This window comes from Sciurus carolinensis, chromosome 14 (genome assembly GCF_902686445.1).
Source record: "Sciurus carolinensis chromosome 14, mSciCar1.2, whole genome shotgun sequence".
Classification (NCBI taxonomy): Eukaryota; Metazoa; Chordata; class Mammalia; order Rodentia; family Sciuridae; genus Sciurus; species Sciurus carolinensis.
In genome coordinates this window covers 1,229,099-1,253,467 of record NC_062226.1, presented here as the reverse complement: position 1 = coordinate 1,253,467, position 24,369 = coordinate 1,229,099, and the positions used below count along the sequence as shown (strand labels likewise).

At 51.4% G+C, this 24,369-nt stretch overlaps 1 protein-coding gene across 4 annotated transcripts in view; it reads right to left on the bottom strand.

Annotated features, from left to right (window-relative positions):
• Sec16a (SEC16 homolog A, endoplasmic reticulum export factor) overlaps positions 1 to 24,154 on the bottom strand; it is a 34,202-nt gene extending 10,048 nt beyond the window's left edge. The window contains exons 1-19 of one of the 4 annotated variants that reach the window (XM_047524216.1): positions 23,568 to 24,154; positions 15,713 to 19,431; positions 14,116 to 14,252; positions 11,451 to 11,548; positions 9,940 to 10,063; positions 9,224 to 9,422; positions 8,937 to 9,111; positions 8,257 to 8,399; positions 7,716 to 7,777; positions 6,907 to 7,045; positions 6,306 to 6,551; positions 4,898 to 4,995; positions 4,497 to 4,578; positions 4,239 to 4,356; positions 3,971 to 4,082; positions 3,693 to 3,798; positions 2,500 to 2,640; positions 1,372 to 1,485; positions 968 to 1,151 (exon numbers count right to left, since the gene is read on the bottom strand). In XM_047524216.1, the coding sequence (XP_047380172.1) occupies positions 968 to 1,151; positions 1,372 to 1,485; positions 2,500 to 2,640; positions 3,693 to 3,798; positions 3,971 to 4,082; positions 4,239 to 4,356; positions 4,497 to 4,578; positions 4,898 to 4,995; positions 6,306 to 6,551; positions 6,907 to 7,045; positions 7,716 to 7,777; positions 8,257 to 8,399; positions 8,937 to 9,111; positions 9,224 to 9,422; positions 9,940 to 10,063; positions 11,451 to 11,548; positions 14,116 to 14,252; positions 15,713 to 19,363 (5,929 nt within the window). In that variant the 5' untranslated portion in view covers positions 19,364 to 19,431; positions 23,568 to 24,154. The other 3 variants (XM_047524217.1, XM_047524215.1, XM_047524214.1) reach the window with 3 other exon arrangements.
• Positions 24,155 to 24,369: the final 215 nt, after the last annotated feature.

The following is a 24,369-nucleotide window of genomic DNA, read 5'->3' as shown; positions in this document are numbered from 1 at the left end:
CAGTGGTCTAGATGAAAAGCAGAAAATTCACTTTCCAGGGTACCAAGGGCAGAACAGATGCTTGTGCCCATCCTCGGTTGTGATGTGGCATGTAAGCTCCAACCCACAGTACGACCTGAAGACAGGCTGGTGAACAGCTGCCTGGCACAGGGCCCAGAGTCCTCCCTGCCAGTGCCAGGAGTCAAGCAGATCACTCACACCCTCATGCCTCATCCAGCTTAGCACATGGGCAGGGGGCCTGGGCCTGCCAGCACCAGCTGGGCACTGGATGCACCACGAACAAAGCCAGAGTCCTGACGGAGGGACCAAGTAAGATGACCAAGCAAGTACTAAGGAGAGCAGTCAGCAGCGGGACTGGGGAGCCTGTGGGTGCAGTGGGCAGGCTGTCTAGCAGAGAGGGCAGGCAGCAGAGCGCCACGGTCAGCACCAGCCCAAGACAGGAGTGCAGCTGGAAGACAGAGTCGGGGGGCAGCATGTGAGGTCAGCAGCGCTGCAGACCAGGCCCACAGGATGTGGACTGCCCTGAGGACCTGTCTTTTCTCAGGTGAGGTAGGATCAGGCAAGAAGGGTGCTTGCCTGTCTAGGTCAGAGGGGCGAGGTACGAGAGAAAGGTATGGACCCTAAGACTTGGAGGAATGCTGCCTTTTCTCAGGCTGCTGCTGGGGCACAGGAGGGCCTGTCTGAGCTGGCGTTTGTGAGGCTCCCAGAAAAGGACATGGCTGAGGCAGCTGGAGTTCAGGGGACAGGCCCAGTAAGGCAGCAGGGTCAGTGCTGTCAGCAGACAGGCGAGGACAGCTCTGGAACCTGAGGGCTTGCCAAGGGAGGGTGTGTGAAGAGACATGAGGGGGATACCGAGGCCCAAAATCATCCTGGGAACACAATGTCTGACCCCTTTCCGCACAGCGAGGCAGTCCCTGTGCAGAAGCAGACCTCAGAGAGCAGGCACATGGGCTGCTGTATGTCCCACCTGAGGCCAGCAGCTGTGTGCCCTGGCTGGAGCACTCGGCACTCGGCATCAACAGGGGCTGGTCAGCACCCAGCCCCATTGGCTGGCCACGCACTGGGGCATCCGACTGGTCCACCTCAGAGCCTGGAGTGCTGGGGCACTCCTGGGGGTCGGCTCCGTCCTGATTCCGTGGCACAGCACCCTCCTAAAGAGAACAGAGTCAGGTGCATGGATGTCGCCCTGACAGCCCAGGGCTGCCCACTGCCCTTCCTGGACAGTAAGAGGATTCTAACATGCATGCTTCCAGACCTATACCACTGAGATCAAATACTTTCCGTGTGACAACCACAGGGGCACAAACCCTCTTGTCCAGTCTCTGTGCCAGTTACTGGACAAGGCTGTGCTGCTGTAAAAGCCAGCACTACCTGGATCTGCCTCTCCACACGCTGCAGCTGCACCAGCCAAGCAGGCTCCACAAAGGACTCCTCCTCTGGTTTCTCCCTCAGCTGAGGATCAAAGAGGCGCAACTGGGAAGCCATCTAGAACCAAAGCAGAGACACGTGTCACTGCCAAGGGACGTGAGCAAACTATGTTTTGGGGTTTTTGCTTGTTTTTGCATGGTACTAGGGTTTAAACCCAGGGCCTTGTACATGCTAGGCAAGCATTCTTACCATTGAGCCACATCCCCAGCCCTGAACAATTGTTTTCAAATGCATGGTACTCTGGAATCATGTTGGACAGGAGCTTTTTAAAAGTGTGCTTGTGTGACATACCCCAAACCAACAAAGCTGGGTAATCAGACAGAGCCTACAAAAAAGGGTGAAGTCTGTAAACCTCTGAGCTCACAAGCAAGTGGACCAGCAGGGCCTGGATCACACCTGGGGTAGGGACACCAGTACTGCTGCCTGACTGTGCACGTGATGCCCCCACCCAAGTGCTTAGTGGACCTAGGAAGTTATGTGAGCCTTGGCTGAGTGTGCAGGCTGTGGCAGGACACAGATGCAACAAGCCTGCTGAAGCCATCATTCTTGGTGCTTAATACATTTAAAAATTCCCACAATAACAATTTTTCTTAGGTATCACACAGACACATTTCCAGAAATGGAGCTGCTGGGGAGAAGCACACTGATATGCAAGCACTAGAGGCTGCCACAAGCTAGGAGGGGATGAGGGCTCCTGCCCTTGGCCACCAGCCATGCACCGCCTGATAGGACAGGCTAGAAGCTAGGTGCAAACAGATGCTGACTGTGGACCCATAAGCTTATGTTCTCAACCACCACACTAAACCACCTCAAAATGCAAATTACCAGAGGTGGAGATCATCTTATTTTGAAGCTTACCACTGAGCTTCTGTACTGGCAACAAGGCACCTGAAGAACTCCTATGCTAAGACTGTAGAACACACACACCTTCCAAGAAAGCTAAAATCTCTAACACAGGTTCAGACACCTGCCACCAATCCACCCTTCCAATGCCATTCATGTTCCCATGTCCAGGTGCCCATGCATTTCCTGCAGGCAGCACAGCACCAGCAGGAGGCCCAGGAGACCCACCTGGACCAGCTGGCTGATGAGCACCGCAGAATACGCGGCAGGCTGTGTCAGGATGCTCTTGGCGATCACCTCACAGTAGTGGAAGGCCTGTGTGGCGAGACCCATCTCAGCCAGGCGGCAGGAGTAGATGAACTTAAACACCTGGAACACAAGAGAGGCTCTGACTTGGGGCTCCCACCCTCCCCATGCCATTCTGCCAGTTGTGGGTTACTCTGCACATCTTGCGTACCACTGAACACCCGCAAGCCAACTAACCACAGGGCCTGTCCTGACCTGACGTATTTTAAGGTCCAAGTGAACAACTAAGTTTCTCAGAAATCTGCTCTGTCCCCTAGTAACATCTGTGACAGGGCCACAGGTCCCCAGCACAGCCAGACACTCCTGCACAGATGCCTGCCCTGTGGTGAAAACTCTCCCATTGACACCCGCTACATCATGTTTCTCCCCCACCAACACACACAGGCACACTTACTCTCTCTCTCCCCCTCTCTCCTGTGTGAGATCACACAGACCCCATACTAAAAAAAGATGACGTGTGTATAACTACAAAGGTCTAATTAAAAAAAAAAAAAAAAAAAAAAAAAAAAATGGGGTTGAAGTACTTGAAATCAAGGATTCTAGTTTTTTAATATTTAAAATGTTAAGCACCCCAGCTACTTGGGAGGTTGAAGCAGAAGGACTGTCAGCCTGGGCAATTTAGTCTAATGTCATTTCAAAAAAATAAATAAGGGGTGGGGGAGAAATAGATTAGTCATAAAGCACCCCTGGGTTCAATCCTTAGTACAAACAGGTAAATGAGTAAATAAATAAGGTGGACAGGTAAACAGATAATAGATAAATAAATATTAAGAACAAAAATGCAAACAAAAAAGCCCTCAATTCCACTTGGTTGAGTTTAGTTTAGTTTATTTGTTTTTTAAATGTTTTTAGCTGTAGATGGACACAATACCTTTACTTTACTTATTAATCTTTATGTGGTGCTGAGGATCAAACCCAGTGCCCCACACATGGCAAGGCAAGAGCTCTACCACTAAGCCATAGCCCCAGCTCCACTTGGTTTTGTTTTTGAGGAAAACACACACCATCTTGTCTCTCCAAGAGGAAATCCAAAAATCCTCACCATCGTTTGCTTAAGAATCAAAGAACCTCAACCACCACAAGCTTGTAGGCACCAGCCATTCACTCACACCTACCTGGAAATTAGGTAAGGCGCTGGTCTGGGCCCCAAGCGACTGGGCATATTCATAGGCTTCTGTCCTCTGGATAGCCTCATTTGTGGCAAACTTTAAAAATGGCAAACTGTTGAGGAAGTGAATCGTTACTGCTGCCATATACAACCAGCCTTGAGGTCAAGTCACCCAGAAATGGCCCACCCTGGGACAAAGACACAAGGGTGCTGTTTTCAAAGTTAAGGAGAGGGACCTTTTCCTTTTGAAGGAAAGCATACCACTACATTTACTTGATTCCTTACCTGTGGTTTGATCCAATCAAGACAAGTTTTGTAGTTTTCTTTGTATAAACCCCAAATCCAACCTGGGCCATAAGGTAGCAGAAGTGTGCAGCATCTAAGAGGCCTTTTGAGGCTGATGAGAAACACAGCAGCCTGTCTCAGTCCCTGGGAATGTTCCCAGGAGGAATCACAAAGGCTCACCCACCCAACAGAATGCCAGCGGCTCCTGGGACTCCAGCACTGGGGTCCCTAGCCCCAGGGCCCCAGGCCCACCTCACACCTGACCCACCTAGGGTATCGCCCATCGTAGCCATGGTCCTGGACTCGACGTCCATGTTGTTATTCAAGTTGGACAAAACCATGGCAAGATGTGGCCTCCAATCTCCCCACTTCTCGTCCCCACAACACTGCAATCAGAAGAAACCAAACAAATCCTCATCCTCAGAAGAGTGGCACTTCCACTTCCATTTCCTCACCCCTGAGCCCAATGAGAAAGCAAGAACAAGAGTGATATCTGAAGAGAGCGCACCCACGAGAAGGTGCTCACCGTGGATGCAGCGGGCATCCGCCCAGACATGAGCTGGTAGACGGTCTGCAGAGGGTCATTGATGGGAAGGCTGTTGGCAAACCTGGGCAGACACAGAAGAAGACCACCTGATTCTGGCTGTTAGAAACACCAAAGCCCAATCTCAGCCCTCGTACTGAACCATCAGACTGAGGTCTGATCTTGGGAAAGCAAACATATCTCCACTCTAAAAAGTGCAAAAGATGAGGACAGGAATTCAGGAATTCTATAGAAAATATTGAAAACCACCAGTTAACAAAAAATTTTACATCTCTCAGCAGAATGACCCAAGGAAGAGGGTCAGATAAGCCTCTGAGCCCATGCTGGACAGTCCCATGGCACAGATGGGACATCTGTGTGCCAGGCTGATGATAAGCCCCTACCTGGTCATGACACGGGCGTGTGTTCGGCTATCCATCTTACTCGCAAGTAGCAGAGCATGACCCCACAATCCGTTTTTCATTGCAGACTCTAAAGCATCCTGTAATACATATCAGGGCTCACATGAGCCATCAGAGTAACTCAGCTCTGCAACAAACAGGTGACAGGCCATATGGTATTACACGCTGACAGAAGGGACTGGAGACAGCATTCTCAGTTTAGAGGGCAGAGAGACCAACATTCCATTTCCCTAGTTTCACAGTCCCGTGGCAGACAGACGTGGTAGATGCACACTGCTTTCTCTGCTGCAGCATGAAGACAGGCCCACTGGTCACACCAACTGCAACCCAAGGCAGTATCACCCAGATTAGCCCGAGGACTGTGAGGAATGCCACATCAGCACCCACTCCTCAATTCAAATGACACAAAAGTCTGCAAGGACACCCTCCCAACACCATACCTTCATAAATGCACTTTTGCTGTACCCAAAGCAACCAGAGGTACAATTTAGCACTTTAGGCAAAAATGCTGCAATAGAGGTAAGAGTAATAAAATGCTAATAGGTTACATGATTTCATTCAGTTGTAAAATTAAAATCCTGTTGATCAAATAAATATGAGCTTTCACCAGTGGTGGCATGTGTATGTAGTCCCAACTACTTGGCAGGCTGAGGAGGGAGGATCACTTGAACCCAGGAGTTTGAACAGCATGGGCAACGTTGCAAGACCCTATTTCAAAAAAAGAGCTTGGGAGGCTAGGGGTGCAGCCACTGGAGGAGTGTGTGCTTAGCATACACAAGGCTCTGGGTTTAATCCCCAGCACCAGAACAAAAATATGAGGTTTCTGAGTTGATCATGACACAGGAGAGAGAACCCTGTGCTGATCAGACACCCCTGGGTTGCAGGGCCCCAGGGGCCGGTGCAAAGTGATGCTCACCCTCAGCATCTCTAGAACAGGACATTTTCTGCCCCAGGCCCTGCCCTCCTGGGCAGCCATACTTTCTCTACCACCGTCACCCTGGTCCCTCCCTCCACCCATGCAATCAGAACCCATGGCCAGGGTGCCAATGCGCCGCCATGGCTCTAGAACCCGAGCCTGTCCTCTGTGCACTTGGCACCTCCTCCCAACTCCCAGCACTGCCAGTGGGGCTATGGACAGAGGCCCCACTTGGTGAGAGCCGGCTCATCCGCAATACGCTGCCATCCGAGATGCAGCAGGCACAGCAAGCAGCAGCAGCACGCAGAACACGTGCTTATCCATCAAGTGATGGGAAGCTGCTTGCGAGCTCTCACCACGGCACAGGAAGGAGACACCACTGGTGCCATCAGGGACACCCTACGTGACTGCCCAGCACCCAGGCCACCAGGTGGACCCAAGAAGCCCCATGGTCCTAGTGCGGCCACCACTCACCTTCTTGCGGCCATAGAGTAGCAGCTCTCGGAACCTCTCTGTTTCCTTCTCCAGCGTGCTGGTGCTGGCACTTTGACTGTCCGTGAGAAAGGAGAGCTGGGCCTCACCAGACTCCTCCTCCTGCACCTGCTCCACAGCCTCATTAGTGAAGTCTATCAGGTTAGCTTCGTTGGGTGACTTCCCTGGGAGCCACACTGTCCTGTGGTCGCGCAACAGAAGCTCTGCAATGTCCGTTCCCACCACGGTCTACAGGGTGTACAGAAATGGCACAGAGAGTAACTAAAGGCTTTCACATTGACAGAATTGCCAGCAGGAGGATAAGACAATCGCCATAGTTAGACGAGGGTTCTGGCCAGGCTCTGCAGACCGGAAGCCCAGCTATGACACAGCCAGGGACATGGTGGGCCTACAGCCCCCCAGGACTAAGACCTCAGCTGACCCCATACCCCTCCCTCCCCAGGTCACTATATGAGGACCCTCCTGAGGGAGCCATGTCACAGCAGGCCCACAACTGTCTGCAGCTTGGGATGCAAACAAGGGAACAGATCCTAAGACCAACAATGGACATGGACAGGCATGGAAGAGTTAAGAAATAACACACCCCGTTCTGTCTGCACAGTAGAATGATGAGGTTCCAAAGGAGACTTGCAGACTCTTTGTCCATTAGACTTTCATTCTGCAAACATTTTGTAGCCTTGTTCTGGGCAAAATTAATAACATCCACTTTATGGGTATCATCTCTGGAAAAGAGCAAGTGCCAGGTCAAGTACCAGCTGTGACGGACTGACAGAGCTGGCTCATAATGTCCCAGGCCAAACTCTCAGGGAAAGGACTAAACAGACTCCATTCTGCTCTGAGACTCCATGTTATGTAGGAAATAAGCTTCTCCCATGGAAACACCCCGCCTCTGTGCCCATCATCAGTTACTTGGTGTGACATGTTTAATAATATACAATGGCAACTCCTATGTAGTGAAGAATTGGTCTCTTTTGATCCCTATTGCTCCTAAACAATGTACCATGTGAACAGTGATTGTGTGGATGTTAGTGACCATTCTTCAGTTTGTACCTAGGTAAGGGTCATTTTGACCCACTTCCCCCTCTGTCGATGATCTCATGATGTTAAAGTGTAATTTTGAATCATAGCAACAGACACTTACGATTAATATGATTTTTGGTATAAGAACCCCTACAACCCTGTGGTCGGGGCTGTTCTCCCAATAGCCATTTTTTGGGGCATTGTGTGAGACAGTCAGCTGGTCAATTTAATGAGACTCTCAAATTTGGACTTCTCAGTGATCGGTCTGTTCTTAAGTTGCGCCCCATAACACCAGCAAGGTTAGCAACCTTAGGGGGCAAGCTCTACGGCTGCATTGTGGAGACTCCAAGTGACACTCAACAAGGGACATACTTGCCAAGAGGCCCTGGGAATGAGCGCAGCTCCTCCTGCTCAGGCGTGTGCTGCAGCAAGGTCTGTCAAGAGAGGGGTGCGGGGAGCAGTTTGCACAAGCGGCCCTGCCCAGCGTGCGGCCACACTGGCACCCACAAAGGCAGTGGTGGTGCCCTCAAGGTTGTGACGGGAGTCTGCAAACTTCTTCCTACAGCGAGAACTGAAGCAGGTTCCCAACATGTGACAGGAGAGCCTCCAGGGCTGCAAAGCAGGTGGTCCAATCCACCCCAGCCTCCCTTACAGCAGCCCCCCACCACCACTGGACTGTGAAGTACCCCCACCCATTACGGAGAATCACCGACAAAATGAGTGTCCCCAAAGTCAAAAGGTGTGAATAAGAACAAAAAATGCACAAAGAGTAAAACCAAGTCCAACCCAAAGCAGCTGCCTAATGCTGCCTTCTGGGAGGAAGAGGCTGCACACAGAACCGGCCCTGGAGGACACACGTCCCTGCCACACTTGCTGACCACAGGCACTCAGGGCTGGCTTAGTCCTGGATTACCTCCATGCTGTGGATCTCCACCAGTGCAGGCTGTCCTTCTGAAGGCAGGTTGGGGATCACTTTAATGAGTTGGCCACCAGGACCAAACCTGGCACAGATGTGAGGCACTGAGAACTTTTCAGGAGAAGTTGGTCTTGATGGAACTACATTTAAATAAATCAGAGGAGAAACAATCAGCTAGTCTCTTAGATTTCCGCTCAGTCTCCGTCTGTGATAGCCACAGATCATGCAATGGAAATGGTACAGTCAAGCAGCCCAGGCTTCAGGCAAGGGAAAGATGTTCACCTGTGAGCTCACACATATTTCTACTTGTTTTCAAGAAATAGCTTTTAACTATGGACTCTAGAGAGAAGGTTAGAATGTGACTCGTGGCACAAGTCCGGGAACAGTCCCCTCAGACTGCTCCCGAGGGCCAGTGCGGGCTGTGGAGAGCTGCTGCCCAAGCTTGCTTAGTGGCTGCCACACCTTAACAATGCCTGTGCAGACGCCAGCAGGCTCAGAGCCACAGCCACACTGCAGTCCAGGGGCCAGCACTAGCCTGCCGCTCAGGGAAGGAGGGGACAGAGTCGTCCTCAGGCTACAGGAGCTGAGTGAGCCAAGGGCTCACAGATCTCCATCACAAGTGACTCCCTCATTCTGATCCAGAGCTAGCCATCACCCTCTGAACTGCTGAGACAAACCTTGATCCACAGCAGGCCAGCTGGTGTCCGCGGGGTAGCCATACTCTGGAAAGCCATGGGCACTGCCGAAATTGCTGCTGTAGGTGCCGTAGGCATAATCACCATGAAAGGAGCCTGGGGGAGGCGGGACCTCGAAGGAACCAGTAGTCACATTGTGGCTTCTGTAAATCTGACTCTTGGAAAAGCAAGCAAGTGGGGAAAGTGAGTTCTACCAAGGCCAGCAAGGCTATGGGCACACTGTCCAAACTATAACAGGGAACTGAGTAGGCAGAACTGCCTGGGCATACCTGGTGTGAATGGGAACTGAGGCTGCTGCGGCGGCTGGGCAGACTGTGTGTGCTGTGCAGGCTCCGTGCTGAGTGCTCACTGTGGACGCTGCGCCTGTCCACCTCCTCCCCATAAGGGTCTCTGGGGGGCTCAGTGTCATCATCAAAGCTCCCTGTGAAGCGAGGGTCGTACCTCCAGTGGTCATCGAATTTCTCAGGCCTAAAGGAAGCAGGGGTCGAGGCAGGGAATGGGAATGAGGGCAACTGGGACAACATGCAAACTGCCGGCCCTTACTACTCCTTGTCCTCCCCTCCATCCCAAGGCACACTCCTTGTCCTGAAGAATGTCAGTTAAGCAGACCAGGCACAAGAAGCCAGGCCCAAGGTCACACTCAGACCCTGATTACAAGTGCACCTCAAGTGTGGCCCTTCCCTGGGCTGTTGGTCAGAATGGACAAGAAGGGACATAAAATGGAGAGAGCCAGACCCCTGGTGCTCCCAAGACCACTAGCCAGGCACTACTGCAGGTTGGCTCTACTTTCACAGCCCAGAGCTGGAAGCGCCAGAGAGGTGTGGCCCAGTCTCCCTCTTGGAGACTAAGACTGAGATAGCAGGCAGTGCTCCCCAAAGGCCTGGAACTACAGCTCTCTGGCCAGCTCCAAAGACATGGGGCAGGTGAGTAAGCATGCCCCTCTGGCTTACTGCCAGCCTTCCTGACCCAAGTGCACTTTACCCACCTGTCGCCATAAGCATAGCTTTCCTTCCTGTGTGGGTCGTACTCAGCATCATACCAGTACCTCCGGTCCCAAGTGCGGGGATCCCTGAATCTAGAACCGTAGTAGCGATCCCAGCGACCTGGGTCTGTAAGTGAGGAACACAGGGGTCAAAAGAAAGCCAGCATTCACAGAAGAACTGCACTGTCCCAGGCTGGGGAAGTGCCAGGGCTCTTGAAAAAACCACAGCATCCTCCTGGGATGGGCAAGACCCCTGAGTGGGAGCCCTGACACTGGAGGAGAAAGCTGTGTCCTGCCTGTCTCCATATCACCTCCTGGCAATTGGCTAGCAGTTCTCTCAATACCAATGTTTTTGCTTTATAAGAAAACAATGCTAAAAGACTTCTTTAGTAATGTTTTTGTCATCATCACTACTTTTTTTTAATGTGCTGCTCGGAATGGAGCCCATACCTCATGCCAAAAAGCACTCTACCACAGGTACACCACAGAACCAAACGTAACTCTTTAACAGTTAATCCCCAATTCCAGGTTTTACTAGTGTTTCTTCGTAATATAACCCAGAAGATTTTAAGAAATAGTCTCAATAATAAAAGGTAATTTCAGGCCTGTGATCCTAGCTTCTCAGCAAGCTGAGGCAGGAGGTTACAAGTTCAAGGCTAACCTGGGCAAGGTTATATATATAGCAAGACTTGTCTCAAAGTAAAAAATAAAAAGGGTTGCGGATATGGCTCAGTGATACAGCACCCGAGTTCAATCCTCAGTAACCCCTGCCCCCCAATAAAACAACTTCAAAAAGGAACACTACGAACAAACTGGATGTGGATGTGGATGTACCACTTTTGGCAAGTGTGTAAAAATGTCTATTTAAAGCAGATGCACACATTCAAGGGGAAAAACAACCCTCCCGGGAAGTAGGAGGGGTGGACCATGTGGACACTGTCAAGGGGCTGCAGGGCCCTAAGAACACAGGATCACATGGTCAGGATAGATATGACCAGCAGGACTGCTAAGGGAACTCCCAGACCTTCCAGGACACAGCTACATGCCATCCATGCTGCCTGGGAGGTGGCAAAGCATCTTCAACTGCCACAATGGCACCGTCTACCTTCATTACTGCCAAGTAGTGGGCCTTGGGTGGTCTCTGTGCATGCAGACATGGCTGGTGGGACTAGAAAGTGAGTTTTTATTTTAATTTCATTCCATCAGCTCACAGAGTAGTTACAAGTGGACTAGACAGCGCCAGAACTACTCATCACTGTGCTCTGATAGAAAATCAAAGACTACCACCAATACGATAGAGTAACCTGTGCTATAGTTAGGACGTGGTCTCTTAGTACATTTGCTCTCAGATGCAAAGAACTTTCAGTAACCTTGGCTCATGGATGCAAACAAAGAAGCTGGTGAAAAGGAAGTCAGCTCCTGTCATCCAGGAGAGCAGAGTGCAGACATGGCTGCTGCTCAGGAGCAGCCTTCTGACAACACAGCAGCTAGTGGTTGCAATTCCCTCCACGTACCTCCATAATCATACTGGCCGGAGTAGTAATTTGCATAGTAATCACTCTGACTGCTCCATCCACTCTTGGAATTATAGTACCCTTCAGGATACCCTTGCCTGAAAAACACAGAGCTGTTAAAACCACATTACCAAAAACAGCAGACAATACAAAGTACGCCCAGCAGACATTCATCAAAGCACTTTGGTTGCTGGATACAGGGTCCACGGCTGTAATCTGGCAACTAGGGAGGCTGAGGCAGGAGGAGCACAAGTTTGAGGCCAGCCTCAGCAACTTGGTGAGACCCTGTCTCAAAATAAAAGCAAATCACCCCTGGGTTCAATCCCCAGTACCAAAAAAAAAAAAAAAAAAAAAAAAAGGGAAAAAAAGGTGCTTTGATTATGAAAATTCTAATTAGAAGATTCAAAACAGAGGATGAGATTATGGATTTCCACCACATGTCTAAATGAAATTTACCTCAGCAAAAGAAAAACAACTCTCTGTGTTCTCAGGACTTCATCTCATAAGAGTTCTTGACACACTCAACAGAAGGAAAAAGTGCTGGGCCTGAGATCACCCTGAATGCTAATTTCACTAGCCCTCACAGCAGACCACTAGCCACATGTGCACCGCCTGGCCTCGGGAGCAGCACTGTGAGGCGCCTGGTACGCCTTTGTCTGGATAGGCCAAGCTGCAACCCTGACTCTCAGTATCAGAAAGATGAGACCCAGCAAATGATCAAGTAACACAGGTTGCTTATACTTTTAAGACTCTTAAAAGGACTTAATAGCGTATTTGAATGTTTTAATAGCCATTTTTATTTTATTTTTTAAATGTGGCTTTTCTCATACTCCTTCTGGAAGTGTCACTGAGTCACATCTGGTTGCTTGGCTGGCACAGCACCTATAGCAAGGACCAGTCATCCAACCCCTCCTGCTGGCTTGGCTGCTCAGTCTAGTTGGTCACACCAGATCACATTCATCTGCAGAGCAGTGATTCCAGAAAAGTGGCCTGACACAGAGCCAAACCAAGAACACACCTCCTCCTCAGTTGAGCTCACCACCTGCCCACTATTCAGGAGGGACACCACCACAGAACAGGAGACTGTTCTGACCCTGCACAGGTCCTGCAGCAACCTGACCAACAGGCTGAGGGAATGTAACATAAGCATAACACTACAAATGAAAGCACGCACACACACCCCAGCAAGGCCGAGAAGAGGGAAGACTACCCTCTAGGCTATGACACAGGGAGGAAATCATCCTGTGGGCACCTGGCCTTGCCTGGCCCAGAGGTCTACCAGGGTCCGGAGGCCCCTCTTCCCACCTGAAGTTACTTTCCACATGAGCCTGCAGGTGGGCAAGTGGAAGGAAACGGAGGTGAGAAGCTCGCTTGGCTCTGCTCTCCCCTGCATGCTCCCTCTGGGCCCTAGGAACCACCTGCCCACCCTCTTCCCTCACAGGCTCGGAATCAGCAAGCCCCCTGCAACCATGCCCAACTTCCCAAGTGGCATGGCCTACACAGCAGTGAAGATCCCCCGAGTCTTCTCACAACCAAGTCCCTGCTTTGCAGTACAGGTATGGAACTCAGGGCTCTGTAGGCTACGCAGGTGCTTCACCACTGAGCTGTGCCCCTGCCCACAATGTCTCAAGAAAGAGAAAGCCTCCGTGTCACCATGCTGTATACACCAGGAATGGCCAGCTACTCATGCCCACACACTGGTGTGTGCCTTTGGAGAAAGGGGCCCTGGGGGCCAGCTAAATGGGCCAAGGTTCACAGGCAGAGCCTTCTGTTTTCCAAGAAATCACCAAAAAGTCACAACAAATCAGCATACAGACCCTTCTGAAAGAAAGCACATGTACAGTGTTTAAGCGTTAGTACTTTTGGACTGGGCTCTTGTACATTGCTAAGTCAACAGCAACATGCCCTGTAATAAAGCCTACTCCTGTCAGGTACCACTCCTTAACTCTATCTGACAAGGAACAATGGCTGAGCAGAGACGGCACAGTCAGCAGTGACCAGGATCCACGCCCCACTACTTCACTCATCTCCACCAACAACCGAGGGACAGAGCTCAGAAGCAGTCTCGTAGCTTCAGGAATGCTGGCAGACTTTGACCTGTGTGAAAGCTTACTCAAGGAAGGCATGATGCCATGGCTCTTTTTAGATATCTCTTCCAAAACTGCAAATCAGGCAGTGACCACCAGCGCAGGAGACACACAGGCTTTCTGGCAGAGAAGGCCCTCAGGCAAGGGCACAGGTTTCCAGGTTCTGCATTTTGGAGCTGCCTGACAGATCCCAGGATCATGCCATCTCTGTGGCCCGTTCTTGCAGGCATCTGGAGAAGTCTGCCCTAGTTAAAAATGGCCAATCTAAGAGCCCTAATTACCAATCGGCAAACTGCCAGAGTAAGGACCACCTGACAGAAGAATCACTGGTCCAGAGGCAGGGAGACTGTGAGTGCAGAGGTGGCCAAATACCAGCCAACAGCTCCACAAGGACTGCGTGTGGCAGTGTGTTCCTCATGCCATCTGTCCACACTGACGAACATGAACTCAAGTTAAAAAGGTTTGCTAAATTCTTTACAGATACAGAACTTTCCAATCACTAAGCTACCATTGTAGCCAGCAACACAAACATGAGTCTGGGTGAAAGAGTGAAGTGCCGCAAGGGACACAGCTCCCACCTGGGAGTGGGCCGGTCGGAGCAGTGACTTGCTCGGGAGCTGGGCCGCTCAGGTTCGGAGTAGCGGTAGTTCTCAGCATAAGCAGGTGCTGAGCTGTCATAGGGCCTGTATCGAGGTTCATACAGGCCGTACATGTCCTGTGGGAAGAAGGTTTGGGCACCGTCAGGACTCCAATCAAGAGCAGCCAGTTCCAGCTCTACGCCCTCTGGACAACCACCCTCCAAAAGGCAAACTTTCTCATCAGATGAAACCAGGCAAAGTTCATGTTCCCAGGCAGGTAGCAGGGCTTCCCCAAACTGACAGCCCACCCTGCTCAGGAGATAGCATAGAGGGGCCCAGAAGGCAGCCCTGAGGAGCCATGCAGACTTCTTAAGGGCACTAACGTTCCTGCAGAGATGCTACAATCTGAACAAAGTGTGACCTGCCTCAGTCACCACTCAGTGAAGCAACAGGCCAGGGGTCCTACATTCAGAGGCTTTCAGCCCCATTACAAAATAACCTGTGGCCTCAACCTAGTCTCTAAGGTGCGCGTCCAGGTGGATGCATGAGGGTCTAAAGAGAATATGAAAAAAGGCCTGTGTAGGTGCCAGCAAATGCATCCTTCATTCCACCTTCGTGGTTGCCTGGCAGGTTAACATGTAATCATGGGAAATGGACACATTCTGATCACTACTAGAGACACAGCAACCAAAGGAAAAGGAGGGACTCGGGTTGGATGCCCAACTGCCCACACGCACTCCACTAACAATGCTCAAGGCCTAGGAGGGGGTGCAGGCCATAGCCATAGGCAGCAGGCAGCCCAGCACTGCTCCCAAGTCCCCCTCCCTTCCTACACAACCCCGGGGCCAAGAATTCAGGCAGCACAAGAATTCAATATCACCTGGTTCCATACACAGCAGACTGGTTTTCAAACTCTCTATAACACAATCCTAACAGAGGTGAGGAAAAGCAGGTAATAATCAAGTGTGTCCACTTGGACTATACTTTTTCAAGCTATTGCAGGATTAAACACAGTCTAAATTAAACAGAAGTCACCAGCTTGCAGCAGTGCAAAGAGGCAGGAAAGAATATGGCAGGACCTTCCCCCTCTGCTACGGAATTACCGCACATTTGAGAGGAGTTATGGAATCCCACCTTTCTTCACTATTCCGTGCCTGGGTTTTTCCTCAATATTTTCATTCTTGAGGAGAGATTAAAACACTCTCTGATTATTCCTATCACTTCTTATATTGGTGTTTGTTGTTTAAATCCACAGAAAGCTCCCAAGTCTAGGCTGGCTTCCCAAGTGTGCATCACAGAGCTCTGACTCTGCAGTAAGCTAACAGGTTCCAGGAAACAAAGGCTCTTTTTGTCATGTAACTTGGGGACAGTGGGTTACACAAAAATACCATAATGCGGGCATTACACATAATCTGATATTCTAACACGAAGCAGGAACCTCAAAGACAGGGCCTGTGCTCATGGCCATGTAGGACTTTTCTCAGGGGCACTTCTTGGTCTGAGTTAAACAGACAAGTTACCACCAAGGAGGTTCCCACGAGAGGAGGAAACCTGACAGGCCAAAGCGAGGGGAAGAGAGCTGGCTGAACAACTCTACCTGGTAATAGAGGGAGGCCGTCCCAGGATCTGGCGGGTAGGGTGAGGGGTACTGAGGCGGGCAGGCATCATACAGTGGCCTGTAGTAGTAGTAGGAAGCGAGGTCCTGAGGTGGTGGGCCAAACGCACTTGCGGGTGGGTGTAGCCATGACTGCTCTGAACGCATGGCTGCCTGACTTGAGCTGGTGGACATGGCTGATGCACTGGAGGACTGAGGTGGCCGAGGAGGCACCTTCTGACCCGTTTCAGCCAAGGCTGGGCTTGCTGGTGGCTGGGCTGAGTTTCTGGACTGGCCTTGTATGGACGGACTTTCTGGATTTGAAGGTTCTGGAAATGATACCTGCGGCACTTGCTGGGGAGAAGCCTGGGGCTGAGGTGGCACCAGCTCTGGCTGGGCTCTCTCTATGCCAGGTTGGTCCTGCGCATCTTTTGTCACCTGCTGATAGAAACGATCCGGGTTATGAGCCCCAGGTCCAGATTGTCTGGGATGACTGGCAATGGCTTGCAGTGAAGCTGGGCCATCAGGATGGGATGGGCTGTACACTCTTATAGGATTTCCCAAAGCTCCACTTAAGGTAAAGTCTAAGGCTCCAATCGTTTCTTCCCGGTTACTGGAGGAATTTGCCTCGTCACTACCAGACACCGAAGTACCATGAGTGGGTGGAACTGACATGGCGCCTGTGCTTCCAGCAGGTCTGCTGACAAACTCGGGAAGGACCTTTGCTGCACTATGATTCTTCTGACCTTCTGGAAGCACACTCTTTGGAACTGGATGGGGTGGTGGCTGAACCAGCAAATTGGCAGGCTGATTAACAACCATTTCAGAAGACCCAGAACCAAGTGGGACATTACACTGGGCAACACTATTCGGCAGAGACAAGGCAGTGACAGCACTCGTTGGAACCCTGGACAAAGCAGCATATTCTCCAGAATCACTGCCGAGAGACTGGCCGCTTACTGTGGATTTATCTGCCACCAAAGCATCTCCCCAGGACTGATTCTTCTCATTAGGATTCAGTGAGGACACAGAAAAATTAATGGGCTGAGCCAAATTATAGCTTTGATCAGGCTGGGCGATCAAGACAGGCTGATTCTGCAGAGACTCAGTGGGTGGTGAGGACAGTAAACTTGCATAACCAGAACTCGCCTGTGACTGCAGGGTTTCGTCATCCCCCACCTTTGGTGGGTTCTCAAGGTTCTCAGAGGCACCAAGGCCAACTCGGCTCTGCACAGCACGGGCAGAGGCTGGCTTCCGCAGCTGCTGCACGGACACCCCCTCTTTTGGAGGCTGCACAACTGCCGACAGCTGAGGTTTTGCAGGTACATAAAGTGCAGGAGCAGCAGGGGCTAGAAGGACATTGCCACCAAAATCTGGCAGCTCATCTTGTGCCCACAAAGTCGTTGCTGGGCTCTCACATTTTGTGGTCCCCTGGGCCCTGGCTGAGGGCCTCTTCTCAGGTGTTGGGCGCCCAGCATCCAAAGGTGGACCCCCTGTGTGCGAAAGTACATACCCAGCTTCAGTGGTGGTGGTAAGAGGCAGAGGGCAAGGGTGGGGTGCAAACAGTGTCTCCATATTGTCTGGCGGCTGCTCCAGGTTACCTGGGGAGGAATCAGATGGTGCAGCAGAGGGTCTACGCTTCTTCTGGCAATCACGACTCCCCCTCACTTCACCTACCACATTGGCACGATCTGCCTCAACTGGTTTTACCCCAACTAAGTGGGATTTTACTGGTTCAAAAGAACTATTTACACTCGTCTGAAATATCCCTGTAGGTTTTGGAGGACTTGGGGTTGAGGGCTGGGACAAGCTCCTATGGTAATTCTGGCTTCCAGTGGTCTCATCTGTCTCACCTCCTACAGGAGAAGAATCGATTTGCTTAAAAAAGCCCCCTGCAGTTTCACGTTCAGGTTTTCCTACTTCTTGTTGAATGAACGTGCCCACTGGTTCTTGTGATCTGGTTGACCCTGGAAGACTCCTGTGGCTTTGGCTGCTATAGCTGGATGACACACTGTCAGATCGCGTGGGATGCAGCGGTGCCTCGGGGGCCTCATGATTCAGCCCCCCACCTCTGGTGAGGCCCACAGCACTGTGCCTGGGGACAGCTTGTCCAGGAAGGGGCCTGTGTCGGAATTGGTCACTGGGAGAGGAAGGATCCAAACTTGGGGGCTCACTTGGCAGAACCTCTTGATTCTGAATGAATTCTAAGTTCTCAACATTCTCATACCGTGAGCTGCCAGCCTCATGAGCCCCAGCACTGTCTGTGTCACCCCAGGCCATAGGAGCAACACTTTTACTGGTTTGCTTATCATGCTGGATACCTGCAGAGTGAGAAAAATATGATTGTGTGTCTCCTTCCTGCTGTGCAGCCTCAGTGCTGGGGCCTTTGGGAAAGGTCTGGTAGGTGCCACTAGCTGCGTGTGCAGAGGGCGGTGGCTGGGCCAGTCCAGGGCTGGGGGAGAAATCGTCAAAGCCCGACCTGCCCGTGGAGCTTGCTTTTTCAGATGAGAGATTCTCTTCATTTTCTGTCTCCTCCCCTTGGAAAAACATAGAGAGAGCTCCTGGGCCTGCTTCTGGGGGGGGCCGGCTAGTCCCAGCCGCAGGGGGATAGTGCACATGGTTTTCGGGGCTATTTCCCTGAGTGAGAGGATTGATAATGGCAGGGTCTGGCAAAAGTTCTTTTTTCGCTGCTGGATTCTGTCTGAACTCCTGGCTTGTCCATGTACTCCTGCTTCTGGAATTCTGCCTCTGTGCATGCTCAGGATGGAAGTTACTTGCTGAGTGGTTTCCACTGGACAGGTGGGCTGCCTCGTTCCCTCCGCCACCAGCCAAAGGTTCTGGAGGAGGCACGAGTGGGCTATGGGACTCGTGGCCAAGACCATGGTGTAGACTGGAAGGAGCAGGGAAATGGGGAGCACTGGAAGCCTGAGGTCCCATGCTCTGAATAAGTCCTGCTGGCGAGGGGGAGTGGTGCTGATGGGAGGGCTGTGGGCTTCCCCACACTGGCCCCCCCTGACCTGGCATCTGTGGATGAGGCTGGGAGAATGAAGGGGATGCTGCTGGGGCCATTGCACCATCTTGTGGGGTACGCCTATTCAAGGGCTGATCAGGTCCAGGTCCACTGCCATGCACATGGCCCCCGTGAGACTGGTCAGGACCCACTCCTGGAATGTAATGAGGTGGATGTGGCAGAGTCTGAACTTCAGGCTCTGAGGTGGCGCCAACCTCTGCATTCCTGTTCATCTCAGGCCCAGGCAGCGACAAAGAGATGGATGCAATAGGAAACAGACTGGCATCTGCCCTAGGCTGTGACAGAGGTCCTGGCAGAGGCTCATACGGTCCTTGGGAATTATCCCCAGCATTTGTGTGAGGCACAGGCAAACCAGGCCATTGAGAAAATGCTGGGAGGGCCGGGCTTTGCAAAACAGGTAGGTTACTTTTGGATGAATTGCCCAATGGTGTATTCTGGAGTGTCTGTCTACTAAAAGCAAACGGATCTGTTACTGGCTGCAATGGGCAAGTTATCGGAGCCACTGGTATGTTATTACTGGCTGGCCTCCTGTGAGGGCTGTTAGCCCAGAACATGCTCCGAGGATTCCCAGGCGGAGGTGGTCCAGTCACCCCAGACGGAACTGCCTGGGGTGGTGGCTGCATAATGGACCTCTTGCACAAGGTGATGCTGCTTACAGAGAAGGCAGAGCAGAGCTTTTTCTTAATTTGAGCTGAAAAAGAAAAAGGAAAAATGAACATAAGACCCATATATTCCAAGTCCTAATAACAATTAGGAAAACTTTAAAAAAAGAAAAAGATTAAGCATGACTTCAAGTTATTTAAATCCTAAGAACTGAATCTCTCCCATGCTACCACCCCAGCAGAGAAAGACTGTCCTTGAGAGTTGCCCTGGAGAATTCTGGGAGTTGACAAAACAAAGACACTGAGGGCTTGGACACCAGCTAGCTAAGAGAGTTCAGAGAGCCCCTGCTCCCTCTGGCATTCCCCACCTGGCCTGCCCAAGGACTCTGGACCCTCACCAAACTGGCAGTGACAAGGAGAGCCTGACAAGCCTGATACACAGCCAGGAAACGCCCACCAGTCCTCAACACTCAACACTCAACACCTCACCAGGTCCAGAAAAGCCAACTCTACTGGTAACAAAGAAAAACGAAATATGTTTCAAGCACGTTAATTTTAAATCTAGAAAACAAGGGTTTAAACTTTGCTCTTCCACTTCCTTTAATGAAAAGACATTATAAAGTAGTAATAAAAGCTACTAAATGCCCAGTGTCTTGTTTTTGTACAAAGCCTGGTTTTCCTTTGATAACAGTGAAATGACACTGTCTCTAGCCACTGAAAACATAATCGGGCTGGGAAGCTTCATGCAGCTTTAAAATTGTCCAACTGACTTAGATCCCCACATTTCCAACAGGAACATGCTAGCACAACAGAAATTCTTCTGGAAAACAAAAGGGTACAACCCTCGCCATACAGTTTTCTGTTATGTGTTTTAGAACACAATTCAGCAGGTGCCATCCTGACTAGCTAACCTGACCTCCTGAAGCAAAGATTCAGGTTTGGCACCTTGAAAGTTCTGTCCTGTGTGTCAGTCTTTCTCTCCAGCACAACCCTCCTGAACATATTTGTTCCACTGATCCAAAAGAAAATTAAACTGAAGGGAGAAATCTTGGGAGGCCTCCAGAGTTTAATTTATACATCTTTGCAAATGTATACTGTTTTTGTTCTTGGAAATCTTTCTGATATTCGGAAAAAAAATTGATGTATATATTTTAAATAAAGTCATTTACAAATGAAAACCCCACCTGAAAACCAGTCCTATAATCTATTAATTCACTATTATTACTGCCCACACATGCTCTTTCCTATGTCAAGACGGGACCCTTTCCAACTGACAAGCACTTTGAAATCCACTTCAGTAGACTTGATTAGAAATAATACCAGAGAGTTCACTTGGTTCTAAACTTTCATTTTAAAACAAAGAATACTTGGGCACAGTGGTGCACAACTATAATCCCAGCTCAGAGAGCTAAGGCAGGAGAATCCCAGTTTCAGGTCAGCCTCAGCAACTTAGTGAGACCCTGTCTCGAAATAAAAAAGAAAAAGGGATGGGGATGTAGGTCGGTGGTTAAGTGCCCCTGGATTCAATCCCCAGTACCCCCCCCCCAATTTTTTATTTAAAAAACTAATAAAACAAAGAATGTTTACAGCATCACTTAGATATACCAAAAGTAGAAACAGAGCCTCCCCTCTCCCTCTTTCTCCCTATGAACTGCATCCTCCTCTATCTGTCCAACTGGCCTCAGAGCCACCATGGACACAGCAATTCCTGTACCCACAGGCAAGACACACAGACTTCCAAGTCCCTCCTAAAATGGCTATAAACAGGTATTCTAGGTGTTCCTGCAGCACAAGAACCACCCTTACACAATTTTTTAAAAACATAAATAAAATATGATACAGCAGAGGCCTAGAGGATTCATTCATTAGGTGTCACTGTGAAGAGACTGGGTGTCCAGCAGAGGAGCTCAGGGCACTTCTCTTTCTGCAACAAACTAGTTTCTCCATTTATGAAATGAGAGAATAAGATTTTTTTTTCTGATGGGATTCTACTCCCAGTGGATTCTGGCCTGATCCCAATTGCTGTTTAATATGGTAATTTTACCAGACTCTAAATAGGCAAGTTCATACTTAAATATTTTCCCTTTAGAAACTTAAGTACAACTGTTTTATAAGCAAACACTATCACCTAGAAAAGAGTAGCTGCCAGCATCCCCAACTAGAATTTTTTTTTTTTTTTTAGCAAAATGGCAATTTCATTTGGAACAATCTTGTGACTTGAACAATTCCTTTAATCTTCTTCCCTACTCACTGACAGATTAACAATGAATGGCCTATCATTTATCCCAGAACTATGGAAACTTTTATTGTGTTCAGCAAGTCATTTAACTTTCAAAAAGGCACCTGTTTCAGAGAGACTGGCTGATCTTCTCAAAGATACATTATTCATAAACCCAGCTCTTCAGCTCAACTGCCTCGCAGCTACTGGAATATTTACGCAAGAGTTTGCAGTATGCATCTCTGTCTGTGGGACTGGAGTACTTAGCACATGGACTCGCTCTCCTCTCACTGCTTCCAGCCTTCAGCTCTAAGTGTGGAGCAAACCAAAAGAAACACCAAGGAAACTAGTGAACTATTCTCTGCCTACAATCTTCCTCAAGGTGCCAGCTAGTGGACACTATCGGACCAGGGACAACTGACACTCACACATGATAAATTCCTTCTCTTCTAAGTTAGAAATGGAACTAAAAACATTCAGATGTTGAAGGCAATGTCAGAGGAAGCTGAGGAGTCTAAATGCTTCTAAAAGAGATGAAAAATCGCGAGGGCACTGACACTCATGAAGATGTTTATAGAAGCAAAAGGGATCCCATTAAAATGCACACAGTACATGCAAGAAAACTCCTCCAGGACGATCTGGAAATTCACTGCTATGAGGGGTCACCAAATAACAAGAACAAGAAAGGGGATTGGGAAAAAACTTCAGGGAGGCTGCACTGTGCTAAACTTGCAAAAGTACCACTCAGGAACAACCATCTGTGTCTTTTGCATCTCACTAGTATCTATCTTGTTAATATAAGCACCATACATATTTGAACCCAAATATTAAAAGGAATCCTCACCCATCTACAAGTCATTTAAAAACATTTTCAAGTAAAGCAGCAGAAACTGATTCTAAGTGGCTTTGACACATCTGGACAAGCCACTGTAATATTCATATTCCGCTAACCCCGATAAAAAGCATAGTCCTCGACTTCCTTTGCGACATCCTGATGACCCTGGCAAGGAAACACAAATAAACAAGGCTGCACCTTGGATCACACGTAAATGTGCCTCATCCCGAGCATCGCTGAGGAAAAGCATTCCGGCCGACCAGGACCAAACACCTTCAGAACCCTCAACGCCAGAGTCACGCTAGGTCGCCACAGACATCCTAGACGCGCTTTCCTTCTGAAAAGTTGCGGGTTTCTTCCGAGCCCTCCCCTGCAGCAGCCACCACAAGATCCACGCAGCCTGCCGGCCAGCGCTCGCCCGGCCCCGACTCCTCCGGCCCCCGTCGGCCGGCGGGGTGGCCGCAAGCCCCGGCGGCCTGCCCGGGACGCGCCCCAGCCGCCGGCGGTCCGGGTCTGCGCCCTCCCTGGCCCCGGCGCAGTCCCGGGAGACGCGCAGCCCGCTCGGGGCTCGGCCAGCCGCCCGCTGCGGACTCGTTCTGTCGGTCGGCCTCAGACCCTCGCCCGCTCGGCCCTCACCCCCGAAGCCGCGGCCAGCCCCTCAGGCGCTGCGGGCCAGAGCCCACTCGGCGGCAGCGACGAGCGCAGACACAGGAGCCGCAGCAGCCATCTTGGCACATCCGGCTCCGGCCGACGTGTCCGGCGTCGACGTCAGCGCGCGCCCCGCCCCGGCCCCGCCCCTCGGCTCGCCCAGTCTCTCACCTCCTCATCCTCTAGGCGTGTGTCCCCATGGCCCCGCCCCTGCCGCGTCTGTCCTTTACTGTCCATCCTTCGTCACGCCCCCGGCCCCGCCCCTCACCAGGGTTCAGTCTTTCACCACCTCACCTCTTCGTCTCGTCCTCTGACCCCGCCCCTCCCCTGCATCCGTCCTTCGCAGCCTCTCCCTTTCGTCTCTTCCCCTTGGTCCCGCCCCTCCTCGTCATCCAATCTTTCACTGCCTCGCTCCTCCGTCCCGCTCTTGGCCACACCCCTTGGTCCCGCCCCATTCTCTTCGCCACACCCCTTCCGCTACCACCCCACCCCTTCGCCTCACCCCGACCCCACCCCTCGCCCACCTATCCAGGCCCTGCGCGCTGGGACGGCCCCGGAACGTCTCCCTGGTTACGCCGGCTCTGTCATCCACTTTTTTCTCGATTTAAGATGTGAGAAGAGACAGCATTCTTCAATCAAAACCCCAAAGGAGAATCCGTCAGCAGGAACAAAGCCAGCAGCTCCACCCACCGAGAGCGGCTGCGCCGCGGAGCCAGGAGCTCCCGAGCGGGCCCCGACGCCGGTGCGTTCTTCCCCTTCTTCCGTTAGACTCGACTGGAGGCCGGTGGGGCGATTGCGCATGCGCCAGACAGCCCGCTCTGGTGGCCGGGCTGGCGCCGAGGCCTGGCTGCGCACGCGCGCGTGCGGGGCCCCGGCAGGTTGCCTGGTGACGCGGCGCGGCTTCTGCGCGGGTTCTGCGATCCAGGCTGCTTGAGGCTCGCCGGACGCACAGAGCTGGCCGTCCTCGGCGCTCGCGGCGGTTCTATCGGACGCCCGCCGCCCCTCTGCCAGCAGCGGGGGAGCACGGAGCCTTCTGGCGCCTGGCCCGACTGCCGCGTCCTCCCACGCCGCCCGGGCCCGACTCTTCCCAGGCGAGACGCGGTCCCCGCTGCCCTAAGTCGCGGCCCCCGAGACGAAGGGTGGAACCCAACCGCCTCGCCTTGGGGCGCCTAGACCGGCAGGTTACCGAGCGGGCCGCCCACCGGCTGCCCCTCCCATTGCCGGCCGGGTGCCCAGCGCCAGCCCTCGGCGAGGATCTCGGGGAAGAGGCGGGGACTCGCATCTGTACCTTCATTTTTCCAATGGACTTGACAGGGGGGCAAGTAT